Below are 18,966 nucleotides of genomic sequence, written 5' to 3' on the forward strand. Positions count from 1 at the left end.
TGGCTTATGGTGTTTAAGCAAGCAGGCATCAACAATATGAATTTGCTTTGATCTATTATTTCTCCTGCAAAGCAGCAAAAAGTACTGGAACCTTTCAGGCTATTCTTCAGAAATAGCATCTTAGCAAACCTAGCCGTCTAAGATCCACGTCTCATCCCTTCTTGCCTCTGTAATAACCTGATATTTCTGTACCTCAGTAGCACAGAGGAAACTGCTCGAACCAGCCAAAGACTTGATGTGGAGAAAATTCCAGTATTTAGAGTCCCTGCATTCTTCATTCTATCAAGTCCTTTGCTCAGAGCTGGGTTTGGTAGTGGGAAGGGAAAACTCTGCATTGTAGGGTGTGTTTGAACAGCTTGGCTGTGGGTGCCATACTCAGTTTGAAGCCATATTTTAAAAGGTTTGCTGAAGTTTCATCTATGAAAGGAATGGCTCTTGAGAATTTCTCTTTTGAGGCTAACTCTGTTTTTCATCAAAACAAGATCTCCTCAGAGATTGCTGAAAAGAACTAGTGATTTAAAGTATCTTGGTTTTCCTGCGTACTGAGCCCTCCAAATTGGATGAACGGAACCACTTGGCTTCGCTCTCTTTTTCATTGTTCTAATTTTTTTAGAAGTGAATTTCTATTTTGAAATAAAGTTAAAATTAAAGACACCAATAAGGGGAAGACATACATCACAATATAACAGGTTCACTAATGAAGGGAAACAGGAAAATCGGTGATTACAATCCTCAGTGCATTTTGGGTAAACATGTGGGACAACAAAGTAAAACAGCCTTAGGAGAAGCTCACAAGCTATTGAGAAAGTTTGATGACATGGAGTATCTTGAAAAAGGGCATGACATGGAGTATGCTGGAAATGGGCATGGCTGGCTACCTGGAATCCTAAAGAGGAGCACTCTACACTGCAACACTGTGTTGCAAGTTTCACTTGTCAGGTCTAATAACAATACATAGCATTCATATATTATTATAAGTATTCAAAGAGCTCCACATACATGATCTTTTAATCCTTACAGTGACCTTTTAATGTAGGGCAATGTTGTTAGTCCCATCTTGCAGATGGGGAGCTGAGGCTGAGAAAGAATGGCTGGCCTAAGGCCACCAAGTAAGGTCATGAGACAGAGACCATATTCAGATGAGGGGCTGCCAGATTGATTGCTCATTCTCAAGCAAGCCAGTCCTATTATTCTGCTATATCTGCAACCATTATGCCATTGGTAAGCCAGCATTATACCAGTGTAATGTAGTTAAAATCCCATGCATTCCCAAGTAGAAGAAAAATCAAAAGAAAAACTATACCATTGGCAACTCCCATCTCCACCCAACATTCACAGTGTTGTCACCACCACCATCTGATGCCCAACCAGAAGAGGCACTGATCAACACAGGGCAATGACACGGTGATGTCATGGCTCACGGGTTAGGAGAGAAGAGACTTGCAGCCACAAGTGCTATGAGGAGTCTGGGGAGCAGCAATGGGGAGTCTGAGGAGCAGCAATACGGGGTCAAGTCTGAATGGGTGCCACCTTTGAGAAAGAAATGAGGGCTTCTTCAAGGACACATTGATAGATCCATATAAAAGACATGGAGTCATACTAGGGATGGATTGTGAGGCGTGTCTGGGATTCTCAGCTGCCTCCCTGCTTTTTATGCAAACATGAAGCTCAATATTTTGATAAGAAAACTTTAGTAATTGTTTTTCACAGTGCTTATACTTTTCATGGTCTTTTGATTTTGCTGTTTTTTAATGTCATTGTAGATTCATTTTGGTTTTCCTATATTATCTTAAGCCATTCTTTTACAGTTGTGCTCGTAAAGCAGGATGAAAAGACTTTTACAGTGGAATTCCTACATATGTCTACTCAAAATCCTATTATGTTCAGCTGAGCTTGCTCTCAGGTAAATATTGATAGGATTCTGCCTTCAGTTAAGTAAATGAATAAGTATTTCAAAGGAAATTTTCCTCTCCCGTGTAGCATGACTTTTTGCAACTTAAAAATTGAAATGAACTCTCCATAGGGGGTAAGATCCTATATTTAATTTCTAGTGTGGCATTTTACATAGGTGATGATTTACTGTCTTAAAAAAAGAAAATAGTAAATGACACTTTCAATGATTACATGTTAGATATATTGCATTTTTAGCATTGATTTCTTTGTTTCTAGGGAATAGTTATTGATGGGAAGCTATGAAAATTCAATGCTTTCAATAAATCATTTCAAAAGTCAGCAGCAGGGTGGGAAGATTTCCCTGGGACTTTGAACGTTACTCACAGAAAGGATCAAGGGATCATGCTTGAATATATTCAAAGTTACAGTGCCCCAACCCAAACTATTATAAATGCATTTGCCGTGTTTATTTTTTATAACTTCCAATTTGTATTGCACAATATATAATCACATGTGATCCGAAACAGGAAGTTGGATCTCATGCCTTTCCTAAATTAAATCGCTGCATTTTCTTTGGGGTTTTTTGTTTGTTCGTTTAGTAGTAAGGTAATAGATAGACAGGAAGGAAGGCATTTCTTCTATATGGTATACGATTATGATTCTGGTATCTGATTCCAGATGGAGATGGACAATAGGACCACTGTTCAGGAATTCATTTTGTTGGGATTTGGAATTGGACAACATAAAAGGTTCCTGCTCCTCATTTTTTCCACCATTCTCTACATGCTCACTTTGGCTGAGAACATCATCATAATCACGCTGGTGTTCCTAGATATGCGCTTGGCTCAGCTTCCCATGTACATCCTACTGAGCAACTTCTCCTGGCTAGAGATGTGCTATCTGTCCACCACTGTGTCTCACGTGCTCTTTGACCTGGCGTCCCCTCACGGGATCCTTTCTTTCCAAAGTTTCCCCTTCAGATTTCTAATGGGGCAGCCAACAGCAAAAGTTGTACATATGAACTTAAGAACATAAGAACATAAGAAGAGCCTGCTGGATCAGGCCAGTGGCTCATCTAATCCAGCATCCTGTTCTCACAGTGGCCAACCAGGTGCCTGGGTGATGTCCGCAAGCAGGACCTGAGTGCAAGAACACTCTCCCCTCCTGAGGCTTCCGGCAACTGGTTTTCAGAAACATACTGCCTCTGACTAGGGTGGCAGAGCACAGCCATCATGGCTAGTAGCCATTGATAGCCCTGTCCTCCATGAATTTGTCTAATCTTCTTTTAAAGCCATCCAAGCTGGTGGCCATTACTGTGCCTTGTGGGAGCAAATTCCATAGTTTAACTATGTGCTGAGTAAAGAAGTACTTCCTTTTGTCTGTCCTGAATCTTCCAACAATCAGCTTCTTTGAATGTCCACGAGTTCTAGTATTATGAGAGAGAGAGAAAAACTTTTCTCTATCCACTTTCTCAATGCCATGCATAATTTTATACACTTCTATCATGTCTCCTCTGACCCGCCTTTTCTCTAAACTAAAAAGCCCCAAATGCTGCAACCTTTCCTCGTAAGGGAGTCGCTCCATCCCCTTGATCATTCTGGTTGCTCTCTTCTGAACCTTTTCCAGCTCTATAATATCCTTTTTGAGATGAGGCGACCAGAACTGCACACAGTATTCCAAATGCGCCTGCACCATAGATTTATACAACGGCATTATGATATCGGCTGTTTTATTTTCAACACCTTTCCTAATTATCGCTAGCATGGAATTTGCCTTTTTCACAGCTGCCACACACTGGGTCGATATTTTCAGTGTGCTGTCCACTACAACCCCGAGGTCTCTCTCCTGGTCGGTCACCGCCAGTTCAGACCCCATGAGCGTATATGTGAAATTAAGATTTTTTGCTCCAATATGCATAACTTTACACTTGTTTATATTGAATTGCATTTGCCATTTTTCCGCCCATTCACTCAGTTTGGAGAGGTCTTTTTGGAGCTCTTTGCAATCCCTTTTTGTTTTAACAACCCTGAACAATTTAGTGTCGTCAGCAAACTTGGCCACTTCACTGCTCACTCCTAATTCTAGGTCATTAATGAACAAGTTGAAAAGTACAGGTCCCAATACCGATCCTTGAAGGACTCCACTTTCTACAGCCCTCCATTGGGAGAACTGTCCGTTGATTCCTACTCTCTGCTTTCTGCTTCTTAACCAATTCCTTATCCACAAGAGGACCTCTCCTCTTATTCCATGACTGCTAAGCTTCCTCAGAAGTCTTTGGTGAGGTACCTTGTCAAACGCTTTTTGAAAGTCTAAGTACACTATGTCCACTGGATCACCTCTATCGATACGCTTGTTGACACTCTCAAAGAATTCTAATAGGTTACTGAGACAGGACTTCCCCTTCCAGAAGCCATGCAACTGCCAGTGAACCACAGACTCCTCCCCAGCACTGTCTACCAAACTATCTAAATGATGGGTGATATCCGCAACTTTCGCACCAGGCAGGCAAATCACCTTGTGGTCTACACGCCCATCACACACCCCACTGTCTATGTTCCTAATGATCGAATCACCCACTACAAGCATCCCTCCACCCCCCAGAGATATATCCTTGGCACGAGATGATAGCTGCTCATCCCCCAAGGAATGGGTCCCTTCTAAGGGATCGTTTCCCTCTTCCTCGGCTGGATGCTCTCCTTCCCCGAAACCATCGTCCTCCATGATAGCAGGAGAGCTATCATCCTTGGAGTGGGACACAGCTATAATATCCCTCTCTGCCTGTCTCAGCTTTTCCAGGTCAGCCACCTTGGCCTCAAGGAAATGAAGTCGTTCCCAGACAGCCAGGAGCTCATTGCACCGAGAGCACACCCATGACTTCTGTCCAGCAGGCAGATAGTCGTACATGCTGCAGGCAGTGCAAAACACTGGAAAGCCCCCACACCCCTGCTGGCTTCTTACCTGCTTAGTTTCGTTTAAGGTTTATTAAGTTAATGGGATGGAAACAGCGGTTTAGTTGAGGTCAGGGAACAGATGGGCAAAGTGGGGGGCCCTGGCCTCCTTGCCTACTGCCAAACTCGCTCTGCTGCTTAACTCGCCTTGACGCTTTGTCAGCTGGGGGCTCCCTCTAGCTCATGGAGCAACCATATGGTTGGGGGGAGGAGCCTAACTTTGGGTTTTCTCACCTCTGATCCAAGAAATAAAGTTGGCAACATTTCACAACAGCCATAAGGTTAGTTAGTCATGTCCAGAAGCATCAATGGGTCTGCTCTGAGGAGGACTAGTGTTGAATACCACCCATTGTTTCCATAGCACCAGACCTTTGAAATGCTGTGCCATGAGGAACTGGCCTCGCAACGTTCTTTGCCTGGTTTTGGAAGGACAGGGAAAAGCTAGTGGCTGATGATTTCCCCAGTAGACAAATAGCCCAGTGTCCTCAACTGGTGGTTCATCAATAGGGCCTAATGATATTAGCTGTCTCCTGACCTCTGGAGATCTCTCCTGAATGTTTGAATGAGATACACATCAAAGCTTGGGGAAGACAACATCCTTCTAGTTGAGGAGAGGGGACAGTGACAGTAAGAACCAGAGTTGTCAGTTGTCAGGAGAAAGAGAGAGAGAGAGAGATTCTTGCAGGATGATGTATCAGAAATTGAGATTGGCGCATCTGCATCACTACTCCCATTTTCCCTTCATCACAGACCTATTTGTATGCTCAACAATCAACACACTTAATGTTACATCAGGGACAGGGAGCTTGTGGCACTCCAGAGGTTGTTGGACTCCAACTCCCATCACCCCTGAGCATTGGCCATGTTGGCTGGGGCTGATGGGGGTGGAGTCCAACAACATCTGGAGGTCCAAAGGTTCCCCTCCACTGCTGTGAGGGAACAGAGAAAGTCAAGACTGTCATTATCTAGCAGAACTGGATGCCATCATAGAGAGGTAAGGTGAGTCATAACGTTATGGAATTTGGGTGTTGAGATGGATGCCTTCTATGAATCCCCTCTCCAGCCTCTGATTAGGGATCTGTTCTACTGGTCAGACTAGTTCCATTCATAAGTTAATGGATTCAAGCCAAGTCTGTCAAATGCTCCTATGAACAAGTGTAAGAATTAGCCAGGAAAGCAATGGGGGCCATAAAGAACTCTTGCAGAAGAGAGGCCTCCCCCACCCACAATGAAGTAGTTTATGTGTTGAGTTAGCTGGAGAAAAGGTTGGGAGCTGGAAGCACTCAAAGAGGCTCACTTGCTCTCTGTGTCTGAAGGGACTCCAAAGCTGTGGGCCTTCGGGAACAAGATCTGATGGAGTGTTAATGCTGTGAACCCCTCTATATTACGCTCAAGCTGTATATATGTATAAATAAAAACCATCTATCCTATTAGACACCATAGTATCAGCTGACCTTCATTCCAAGGAAACCAAACCTTGGGTAAGTGCAGGGACCCCTGGAAGTCTCACACCACTCATTGATTGGAGTGGCCTGCAAAGATGTTCCTGCCTGCTTGGAATCACAACTGAGTGACAGTGAAGGAAGTGAGAATTAGCAGCCAACAAAAAGAAAAGCGTGAAAAAGACCACTTGGAATTATTCTCATTATGCTTATTTTAATTATTTTATATTAATCATTTATTATATTTCCAGACAGCCCCTCAGCTGAAGTTCTCAAGGTAATACACAAAGAATATAGTCAAAGAAAACATGAATCAACAAAAAAAATTCCAACTCACAGTTCAATTGCAAAACAGCAGCAATAGGAAAATAGGAAACTATCTTACACTGGCTTGTCTTCAACTGCCTTTTAAGCAGAGCAGACCTATTGAAATTAATAAGCCCTGAGTTAGTAATGGGCATTCATTTCAATGGGTCTAATCTGAATAAAAGGTAGTTGCTTACAAGCCACTGAGTCAGACTATTGGTCCATCTAGCTCAGATTTGTCCACACTGACTGGCAGAGGCTCACCATGATTTCAGTGAAGTGTCTCTCCAAGGCCTACCTGGAGATGCTGAGGATTGAACCTGTGACCTTCTGCATACAAAGCAGATGCTCTGCCCCTGAGCCATGACCCCAAATACAGTAGCTGCTGTAATAGTAGTAATGTTAATGTAATAGTGTGGACTTTCTACAGAGAGGACCATAAAATGAGTAATCAAAGCTAAAGAGGGGAGAGCTGACACACACCTCAAGACCCACCTGCCAGACAAAATACCTCCCTCTTCCCTCCACTTTTCTATATCACCCTCTTTGTTTTCAACAGCTTGACCAATGCTTCCTTCACCTGATCATTCCTGAGGCAATAGATCAGGGGGTTAAACAGAGGGGCAATGGCATTATATAAGAGAGTCATCACTTTGGTGTTCTCAGTGTGACTTCCACTGCTGTGTCCTAGATACATAGCCACCACAGTACCGTAAAAGAGGGTCACCACCACTAGGTGGGAAGACACCGTCGAAAAGCCCTTGACACCAGTGCTTTGGCTGGATGTTTTCGCAAGGGTGAAAACTACATAGGCATAGGAGACCACAATGAAAAGGAAGCTGCCCAGAACCACAGAAGAGGTGACGATGTAGCAGAAGATGGGGAGGTACCCCAGTGGGGGGCAGGCCACAGCTAGGAGTTGGTCAGAGTCACACACAAAGTGATTGAGTGTGTTGGAATTGCAGAAGGACAATTTGGAGATCAAAACCACTGGCGCAACGTACCACAGGAAGCCAACAACCCAACAAGCAGTCACCAGGGCGTAGCAGAAATTTTGGGTCATGATTTGTGGGTAGTGCAGTGGGCGGCAGACGGCCAAAAACCGATCCAAGGCCATGGCTGAAAGGAAGAGACATTCAGAAGCACCAAGGGAGAAAAAAATGTAAAACTGGAGAAAGCAGGCATGGAAGGAGATGACCCCACCTGGAAAGGACAGGTCAAAGAGCATCCTTGGCATGGAGGCACTCACATAACATATCTCCAGCCAGGAGAAGTTGCTCAGCAGGATGTACATGGGCAGACGAGCCAAGCGAGCATCTTGAACCACTATCATGATGATGATGAAGTTCTCGGCCAAAGTGAGGGTGTAGACAGCTGTGAAGAAAATGAGAAGGAACAAGCGTCCCTGTGGTCCAGCTCTGAAGCCCAGCAGAATGAATTCCTGCACTGTGGTCCCATTGATCATCTCCATCTGGATCACACACAAAACTGCATGGAGGCTAGTCTTTCATTGTTCAGTGCTAATCTAAAATACTCTGTCAATGCTTGGAATGGACAAAGCCTCTATTGATCTGGCATGAGTTATCCCCAACATGAAGCTATTTCTGAGATCTGGGCTGCCATCTGTTAATTTGTAGAAGGAAGCAAGTTCTTCAGAACTACTCTGTTGATGGGAGAGGGAGGGTTAAAGAAGTTTCTTTAGCACTTGGTAATGTGGCACAGACCCCGACAGACTGACTTCAGTCTTAAGTGATCTTTTTCTGCAAAATCCTCTTCATCTACAGATGAGATTTTAACATAGCAGCAGTCTCATCCCTTCTTGCCTCTGTAATCACCCGATATTTCTGTGCCTCAGTAGCACAGAGGAAACTGCTCCAATCAGCCAAAGACTTGATGCGGAGAAAATTCCAGTATTTAGAGTCCCTGCATTCTTCATCCTATCATGCCCTTCGCTCAGAGCTGGGTTTGGAAGTGGGAAGAGAAAAGTCTGCATTGTAGGGTGTAGGCAGGACAGCTTGGTTGTGGGTGCCATACTCAGCTTGAAACCTTATTTTAAAAGGTTTGCTGAAGTTTCATCTATGAAAGGAACGGCTCTTGAGAATTTCTCTTTTGAGGCTAACTCTGTTTTTCATCAAAACAAGATCTCCTCAGAGATTGCTGAAAAGAACTAGTGATTTAAAGTATCTTGGTTTTCCTGCGTACTGAGCCCTCCAAATTGGATAAACAGAACTACTTGACTTCGCTCTCTTTTTCATTGTTCTAATTTTTTTAGAAGTGGATTTCTATTTTGAAATAAAGTTAAAATTAAAGACATCAAAAAGGGGAAGACATACATCACAATATAACAAGTTCACTAATGAAGGGAAACAGGAAATCAGTGATTACAATCCTAAGTGCATTTTGGGTAAACATGTGGGACAACAAAGTAAAACAGCCTTAGGAGAAGCTCGCAAGGTTGTGGATATCGCCCGTCGTTTAGATAGTTTGGTAGACAGTGCTGGGGAGGAGTCAGTGGTCGTGGTGCACGTTGGCACCAACGACATGGGGAAATGCAGCCGTGAGGTCCTGGAAGTAAAATTTAGGTTGCTAGGTAGGATGCTGAAAGCCAGGACCTCCAAGGTGGCTTTGTCTGAAATGCTACCGGTTCCACGCGCAGGACCAGCCAGACAGGCCCAGCTTTGCAGTCTCAATGCGTGGATGAGACGATGGTGTCGGGTGGAAGGGTTTAGATTTGTTAGGCACTGGGGAACATTTTGGGACAAGCCGGGCCTGTACAAAAGGGACGGGCTCCACTTGAACCAGAATGGAACCTGACTGCTGGCACTTAAAATTAAAAAGGTAGCAGAGCAGCTTTTAAACTGACTGAGGGGGGAAACCCGACAGGAGCTGAGAAAGGTCCGGTTCGGAATAAACCTCCCCCCTGGGATAAAAACCAAAGAAATGATGAAATTTTAAAAGGGGTTGGCCTAGAAGTAGGCATTGTGAGAGCAGGGGCACAGGATATAAATTCAGAAGGGCAAAATTACCACAGGCCAAACCACAAGTGCCAAAGACACTTGAAGAGAGACACTGCTTACAAGTGCCTGGACGCTAATGCTAGGAGCCTCCGAACCAAGATGGGAGAACTGGAGTGCTTGGTCTTAGAGGAGAGCATTGATATAGTGAGCATAATGGAGACCTGGTGGAATGGAGAAAACCAGTGGGATACGGTTATCCTTGGATATAAACTATATCGGAAGGACAGGGAAGGACGTATTGGTGGCGGAGTCGCTCTATACGTGAAAGAAGGCATTGAATCCAGCAAGCTCGAAACCCCAAAAGAGGCAGACTCCTCCACAGAATCATTGTGGGTGGTGATACCATGCCCCAGGAGGGACTTAATACTGGGAACAATCTATCGTCCCCCTGATCAAAATGCTCAGGGAGACCTTGAGATGAGATATTAAATTGAGGAAGCATCCAAACTAGGAAATGTGGTAGTAATGGGTGACTTCAACTACCCGGACATAGACTGGCCGTATATGTGTTCCAGTCATGACAAAGAAGCAAAGTTTCTAGATATTCTAAATGACTATTTCCTAGACCAGTTGGTCATGGAACCGACCAGAGGGATGGCAACCCTGGACTTAATCCTCAGTGGGGACCGGGACCTGGTGCAAGATGTAAGTGTTGTTGAACCGATTGGGAGCAGTGACCACAGTGCTATTAAATTAAACATACATGTAAATGGCCAATTGCCAAGAAAATCCAACACGGTCACATCTGACTTCAAAAGAGGAAACTTCACAAAAATGAGGGGATTGGTAAAAAGAAAGCTGAAAAACAAAGTCCAGAGGGTCACATCACTCAAAAATGCTTGGAAGTTGTTTAAAACCACTATATTAGAAGCTCAACTGGAGTGCATACTGCAGATCAGAAAAGGTACCACCAGGGCCAAGAAGATGCCAGCATGGTTAACGAGCAAAGTCAAGGAAGCTCTTAGAGGCAAAAAGTCTTCCTTCAGAAAATGGAAGTCTTGTCCGAATGAAGAAAATTAAAAAGAACACAAACTCTGGCAAAAGAAATGCAAGAAGACAATAAGGGATGCTAAAAAAGAATTTGAGGAGCACATTGCTAAGAACATAAAAACCAACAACAAAAAATTCTATAAATACATTCAAAGCAGGAGACCATCTAGGGAGGCGATTGGACCCTTGGATGATAAGGGAGTCAAAGGTGTACTAAAGAACGATAAGGAGATTGCAGAGAAGCTAAATGAATTCTTTGCATCTGTCTTCACAGTGGAAGATATAGGGCAGATCCCTGAACCTGAACTAACATTTGCAGGAAGGGATTCTGAGGAACTGAGACAAATAGTGGTAATGAGAGAGGAAGTTCTAGGCTTAATGGACAATATAAAAACTGACAAATCACCGGGCCCGGATGGCATCCACCCGAGAGTTCTCAAAGAACTCAAAGGTGAAATTGCTGATCTGCTAACTAAAATATGTAACTTGTCCCTCGGGTCCTCCTCCATGCCTGAGGACTGGAAAGTGGCAAATGTAAAGCCAATCTTCAAAAAGGGATCCAGAGGGGATCCCGGAAATTACAGGCCAGTTAGCTTAACTTCTGTCCCTGGAAAACTGGTAGAAAGTATGATTAAAGCTAGATTAACTAAGCACATAGAAGAACAAGCCTTGCTGAAGCAGAGCCAGCATGGCTTCTGCAAGGGAAAGTCCTGTCTCAGTAACCTATTAGAATTCTTTGAGAGCGTCAACAAGCATATCGATAGAGGTGATCCAGTGGACATAGTGTACTTAGACTTTCAAAAAGCGTTTGACAAGGTACCTCACCAAAGACTTCTGAGGAAGCTTAGCAGTCATGGAATAAGAGGAGAGGTCCTCTTGTGGATAAGGAATTGGTTAAGAAGCAGAAAGCAGAGAGTAGGAATAAACGGACAGTTCTCCCAATGGAAGGCTGTAGAAAGTGGAGTCCCTCAAGGATTGGTATTGGGACCTGTACTTTTCAACTTGTTCATTAATGACCTAGAATTAGGAGTGAGCAGTGAAGTGGCCAAGTTTGCTGACGACACTAAATTGTTCAGGGTTGTTAAAACAAAAAGGGATTGTGAAGAGCTCCAAAAAGATCTCTCCAAACTGAGTGAATGGGCAGAAAAATGGCAAATGCAATTCAATATAAACAAGTGTAAAATTATACATATTGGAGCAAAAAATCTGAATTTCACATATACGCTCATGGGGTCTGAACTGGCGGTGACCGACCAGGAGAGAGACCTCGGGGTTGTAGTGGACAGCACGATGAAAATGTCGACCCAGTGTGCGGCAGCTGTGAAAAAGGCAAATTCCATGCTAGCGATAATTAGGAAAGGTATTGAAAATAAAACAGCCGATATCATAATGCCGTTGTATGAATCTATGGTGCGGCCGCATTTGGAATACTGTGTACAGTTCTGGTCGCCTCATCTCAAAAAGAATATGATAGAGTTGGAAAAGGTTCAGAAGAGGGCAACCAGAATGATCAAGGGGATGGAGCGACTCCCTTACGAGGAAAGGTTGCAGCATTTGGGGCTTTTTAGTTTAGAGAAAAGGCGGGTCAGAGGAGACATGATAGAAGTGTATAAAATTATGCATGGCATTGAGAAAGTGGATAGAGAAAAGTTCTTCTCCCTCTCTCATAATACTAGAACTCGTGGACATTCAAAGAAGCTGAATGTTGGAAGATTCAGGACAGACAAAAGGAAGTACTTCTTTACTCAGCGCATAGTTAAACTATGGAATTTGCTCCCACAAGATTCAGTAATGGCCACCAGCTTGGACGGCTTTAAAAGAAGATTAGACAAATTCATGGAGGACAGGGCTATCGATGGCTACTAGCCGTGATGGCTGTGCTCTGCCACCCTAGTCAGAGGCAGCATGCTTCTGAAAACCAGTTGCCGGAAGCCTCAGGAGGGGAGAGTGTTCTTGCACTCGGGTCCTGCTTGCGGGCTTCCCCCAGGCACCTGGTTGGCCACTGTGAGAACAGGATGCTGGACTAGATGGGCCACTGGCCTGATCCAGCAGGCTCTTCTTATGTTCTTATGTTCTTAAAGTTTGATGAAATGGAGTGTCTTGAAAAAGGGCATGACATGGAGTATGCTGGAAAAGGGCATTGCTGGCTACCTGGAATCCTAAACAGGAGCACTCTACACTGCAACACTGTGTTACAAGTTCCACTTGTCAGGTCTCATAACAATACATAGCATTCATATATTATTATAAGTATTCAAAGAACTCCACATACATGATCTTTTAATCCTTACAGTGACCTTTTAATGTAGGGCAATGTTGTTAGTCCCATATTGTAGATGGGGAACTGAGGCTGAGAAAGAAATGGTTTGCCTAAGGCCACCAAGTAAGATCATGAGACAGAGACCAGATTCAGACGAGGGGCTGCCAGATTGATTGCTCATTCTCAAGCAAGCCAGTCCTATTATTCTGCTATGCCTGCAACCATTATGCCATTGGTAAGCCGACATTATACCAGTGTAATGTAGTTAAAATCCCATGCATTCCCAAGCAGAAAAAAAATCAAAAGAAAAACTATACCATTGGCAACTCCCATCTCCACCCAACGTTCACAGTGTTGTCACCACCACCATCTGGTACCCAACCAGAAGAGGCACTGATCAACATAGGGCAATGACACAGTGATGTCATGGCTCACGGGTTAGGAGAGAACTTGCAGCCACAAGTGCTAAGGGGCTGGTCTTCAACCTTGGGTCTCCAGATGTTGTTGGACTACAGCTCCCATCATCCACAGACAGCATGGTCATTGGTCAGGGATGATGCAAGTTGTAGTCCATCAACATCTGGGGACCCAAGGTGGAAGAACAATGTGCTAAGGCTTCCCAAAGACAGGGCTTGAATCCGTTGGTAGCCCAAACACAGCTTCCAGGTGCAAAACAGGGACCACAAAGGGACAGAATGAATGGCATTTCAGTCACAGCAACCAACCCTACCCATTTACTAGGGATGGTTGGGATTGAACCTGGGACCTTTTGCAGAGCTTGGAAAAGTTACTTTTTTTCAACTACAACTCCCATCAGCCCAATCCAGTGGTCATGCTGGCTGGGGCTGATGGGAGTTGTAGTTCAAAAAAGTAACTTTTCCAAGCTCTGAACTTTTGCATGTAAAACAAGTGCTTTGCCCCTGAACTCCACCACTGAGCTCCTGGGAGATATGAATGTGACCTTGGCAAGGCAATGGGGAGTCTGGGGAGCAGCAATACATTTTCTGATGGAGAAGAATAGAAGTGCTGGAACTCAAACCTCAGCTTGCCCCTCCAGACAGCAATACCATAGCTGTATGGCCTTTGTGTTCTCCCTCGGTGTTCTCCTTGCCTCTGCACATTTTACATGGCTGCCTGGCTGCCTGTGGGAAGATGGCATGGAGACAGTAATGAATAATGGGTGGCTACTACAACAGGCTGTTCCTGTGACTGAATGGTCATTCATGGTCAGTAAGTGCCTGTTTGACATAGGGCACTGTCTCATAGATGTTCTGCCATTCCTTGTATCCCAACCCCACTCCTCACTCTCCCATCCCATAATTCCTCTCATGTCAACTTGTATCCGTTCAATGCAGAGAATTGCAATGGGGCTCTCTCGTGGAGCCTATCAGGCTTTTATAACCAGGGAGAGCCTCCATGGATACAAAAGCCTCCCAGCTTTAAATGATCACCTTCTATGAGTCGAAAGGAGACTGGAACAGTGATAGAAGGTGACAGAGCTAGAACATGTATTCCCACAGCCCTTTTCCCCTGGAGTTCTAATTCTTGAGGATGGCTTCTCTCTCCCTCTGGCTGCATACACACCATGTACGGAAAGCACATCTAAAGCACATGACTTCCCTCAAAGAAACCTGAGAACTGTAGTTTACCCCTCACAAAGCTACAATACCCAGCAACCTTAACAAATAAACTACAGTTCTCAGAATTCTTTGGGAGAAGTCATATGCTTTAAATAGTGTGTATGCACTCTCCCTCTCCCCCCCCCTCATCTTTGTTCTGCTCTGTGTTCCTTTGCAGAAATCCTGCAGGCAAGAATGAGTCATGAGTATTTGGCTGGAGCACTCCTTGTTCACCAACAATGCTGGCTGTGCTCTCCATTGCTTTTCCCAATGTGTGCTGGGATCCTTCCTAGGTGGAGGGACAGTGGCTAACAGACCCGCCCATCTGCATAATGCATATTTATTTTGTGTTCTCCATATGTGCTGCTGACACTTCTACAACCTGTTGTGGGAGAGAGGATTCTTAAGCCAGTGCACAGTTTTCTCATATTTCAAAGTTGGGGAGGGGGTGACAAGATGTGACAAGAGCTGGTTCCAGATGTTGGGAGTAAAGCACCAATGCTTGTCACAAGTAACCTGAACCAGTAGTGGAGGGGGTGACAGACAGAAAGGCAACCTATCCTTCCCTTGCTGATCCCTTGTTTAGTAACTACTTGTTTGTATTTTCTCAGGCTTTACTTCCTCCCTTCCTCTTCCTTTCTAGCCAGTCAGAGATAGTGTCTGTGAGGGCTAGCCTCATGGCTCTACGATGGCTACACATCTGTCTATAGTCAGAATGACTTTAATTCCCTGTAGTAATAAACCTTAAGTGTCTTTATTCTTTGAACCAACAGTCTTACCAGATTATTCATTTCTGCACTCCGCTGCAGCATATACCAAATACAAGACCAGTTTGCTGCCTGAAGCAAAGGACAAGATGGTGCCCCGTCAAAGACAGCTGTGTTGGTAACTGAATCTGACTTCAACACTGGTGTCAGGACAGTGTCATGCATGGCATCTTCAGCCAGCAGGCTAGCTTAGGATGTGCAGGTCAGGAGAGGTGCCACACACAGCTCTGTGTGTGTTCCAGTGCCCCCATCCCACCCCCAAGCATTCACTGCTTGAAGCAGCCGCCTCATTCTGCTTAATGATAGCACCGGCTCTGGTGGCCATCTTGTCTCCTCTCAGTTAATCACACCATATACCGATTCGCTGTGTGTACTTCTTTATGTGTAATTCAGGACTGTGTGCATAATATAGCGCCCTTCTACTCTGGGAGGTGTATCTGCAGGGCAAATGCCAGGGGGGATTTTGAATGGAACATTCCAGATTCCACCAACTTAACTCATTGCATCCATATGATTACTCAAAGGGGTTCATGTCTAGGCAACAGGAAAGCAATGGTTATTAACAATGGGAATTGCCTGTATTCTCACTGTGGTAGAAAAAAAGCCAACTCTTTCCCAAGAGATACTCTTTTGGCTTTAGTGGATACTGATTTTGGTTCTTGAGGGCCACATTCCCAAGGGCCACCAAATACTTAACATGAGCACTGAAGATTCAGTAGATGCAAAGACCCACTCGTTTTCCCCATACAACCCATGAATATGACGGCTGAACTCCAGTGTGAGTCAGAGGGAACAGCAACATGTTCCCATCCCCAAGTCCTGATGCAGCAGTTGTTATGAGCCTTCAGGCAGGTGGAGCAACACACTGAAAACTACTGAGGTACAGAAATGGAAAGCATTCCCAAGGCAAAGGAGACTAGGGAGGGAACCAGAGAGGGTCACGTCTGAATGGGTGCCACCTTCAAGAAAGAGATGAGGGCTTCTTCAAGGACACATTGATAGGTCCATATAAAAGACACATGGATGGATTGTAAGGCGTGTCTGGGATTCTCAGCTGCCTCCCTGCTTTTTATGCAAACATGAAGCCCAAGATTTTGATAAGACAACTTTAGTAATTGTTTTTCACAGTGCTAATACTTTTCATGGTCTTTTGATTTTGCTGTTTTTTAATGTCATTGTAGCTTCATTTTCTCCATTATTTTAAGCCATTCTTTTACAGTTGTGCTTGTAAAGCAGGATGAAAAGACTTTTACAGTGGAATTCCTACATACCTCTACTCAAAATCCTATTATGTTCAGCTGAGCTTACTCTCAGGTAAATATAGATAGGATTCTGCCTTCAATTAAGTAAATGAATAAGTATTTCAAAGGAAATTTTCCTCTCCCGTGTAGCATGACTTTTTGCAACTTAAAAATTGAAATGAACTCTCCATAGGGGGTAAGATCGTGTGTTTACTTTCTAATGTGGCACTTTACATAGGTGATGATTTACTGTCTTAAAAAAAGAAAATAGTAAATGATACTTTCAATGATTACATGTTAGATATATTGTATTTTTAGCATTGTTTTCTTTGTGGGAAGCTATGTAAATTCAATGGTTTCAATAAATCATTTCAAAAGGCAGCAGCAGGGTGGGAAGATTTCCCTGGGACTTTGAACATTATTCACAGAAAGGATCAAGGGTTCGTGCTTGAATATATTCAAAGTTACAGTGCCCCAACCCAAACTATTATAAATGCATTTGCCATGTTTATTTTTTATAACTTCCAATTTGTATTGCACAATATATAATCACATGTGATCCGAAACAGGAAGTTGGAAGGATCTCATGCCTTTCCTAAATTAAATCGCTGCATTTTCTTTGGGGTTTTTTGTTTGTTTGTTTAGTAGTAAGGTAACCATTCTCTACATGCTCACTTTGGCTGAGAACATCACCATAATCAGGCTGGTGTTCCTAGATAGCCACTTGGCTCAGCTTCCCAGGTACATCCTACTGGGCAACTTCTCCTGACTAACGATGTGGTACGTGTCCACCACTGTGCCTTGCATGTTCTTTGACCTGGCGGCCCCTCACAGGATCCTTTCCATGAATGCTTCCTCCAGTTCTACATCTTCTTCTCTCTTGGTTGTACTGAATGCTTCTTCGGGCTTATCCAAACGGAGCAGGATAATCCACGGTTTCCATATTCATTTTGTCAGCTGATAGTCCTCACTTTGCCTTTTTGTTCGCTGTTTCCCAATGGAAAAAAAATGTTTTTTTGTGGCACAGCGATGATTCCCGATTTCAAACAGCAAATCACATTTTATTTTATTTATTTATTAAATTTATTAGTTGCCCATCTGGCTGGTTGTCCAGCCACCCTGGTATTGGAAGGAGCGGATTTAACCTGCAAAAATGCGTGACAGCGCGCGACATCATTTGGACGACTGAAAAATAATAAACACACATAGCGTGCATGTCACACATTTTGCAGTCATATGGATGAGCCCTTCCTCTCCACAATGGCCTTGGATTGATACTTGGCCATCTGCCACCCACTGCGCTACCCACACATCATGACCCCACATTCCTGTTACACTCTGGTGGCTGTGTGTTGGGTTGTTGGTTTCCTCTGATACCTTGTTCCAGCAGTTTCGATTTCGAAGTTGTCCTTCTGTGGCTCCAACACCACTGACCACTTTCTGTGTGATCCTGGTCCAATCATGTCCTTGGCCTGCCCTCCACTTGGAAATGCTCCCCTCTTCAGTCAGATTTCAGTCAGTCAGTCAGATGGGCCTGGCAACCAAGAGGTCTTCTGTACCTTTAAAAGTTGTAGGGGGGGGGAAAGGAGAATTCCACCTTGTGGTTTTTCACATTACAGAGTTGCAAGAACACCTGCACTTGGCTGCCTTTCTCTTCTCCTAAAGATACAGGATCAGTCTCAGGTCCTGGACCTGGCAACCCTACTCTGTCATGACTCCTCTTCTTCACTTTTTCTCTAAACTAAACAGCCCCACCTGTTCTAAATCTTTCCTCATAGGGGAGTCGCTCCATCCCCTTGATCTTTTTGGTTGCCCTTTCCTGTATCTTTTCAGCTCTGCAATATCCTTTATGAGGTGAGGCAACCAGAACTGTACACAGTATTCCAAGTGAGGTTGCACCCTAGATTTGTATGGCATTGGCGTTTTTATTTTCAGTTCCTTTCCTAATGATCCCTAGCAAGAAACTTGCCTTATTGACAGCTGCCACACACTGAGTTGACACCCTCACTATGACCCCGAGCATTGTGGCACCCCAGACCGCAGCAACTCTCCGGTGGAGCCGCATATTAAAGACTACCCTATAAGGAACAGATAACCCATTGTATTTTCTTTGTGACACATTCATTATGTGACAACTAAAGTGGAGTATCTAGCTTTTTACATGCCAATCTCAGTTTTGTGGTATAAGATTCATTTGCTGCAAATATCATATGCCCTTTGATTTTACAAAACAGAGCTAAGGAACCTTTTTCATCCTGAAGGCCGCATTCTCTTCTTGGCAATCTCCTGAGAGCCGCGTACCAGTGGTGGGTGGGGCCAGAGACAAAAGTGGGTGGACCAGTTGATGCAAATTTCACCTTTGTACAGTAATCTAGTTTCTACAGGCACCCATCTCTATCATCTACCCAGACAAGCAAGGAGCATTGTCAGAGTTCAAGGATGCATGCCAGCCAGGCAAAAGCTCTTAAGGAGGGTACAAAGCA

General features: G+C 44.1%; 1 protein-coding gene across 1 annotated transcript; it reads right to left on the reverse strand.

Moving 5' to 3' along the window:
* Positions 1-7,121: 7,121 nt before the first annotated feature.
* LOC133365837 (olfactory receptor 11G2-like) lies at positions 7,122-8,060 on the reverse strand. Its single transcript, XM_061588154.1, has one exon. The coding sequence runs from the start codon at positions 8,058-8,060 to the stop codon at positions 7,122-7,124; it is 939 nt and encodes a 312-aa protein (XP_061444138.1).
* Positions 8,061-18,966: the final 10,906 nt, after the last annotated feature.

The sequence above is a fragment of the Rhineura floridana genome, chromosome 11 (assembly GCF_030035675.1).
Source record: "Rhineura floridana isolate rRhiFlo1 chromosome 11, rRhiFlo1.hap2, whole genome shotgun sequence".
In the NCBI taxonomy this organism is placed as follows: domain Eukaryota; kingdom Metazoa; phylum Chordata; class Lepidosauria; order Squamata; family Rhineuridae; genus Rhineura; species Rhineura floridana.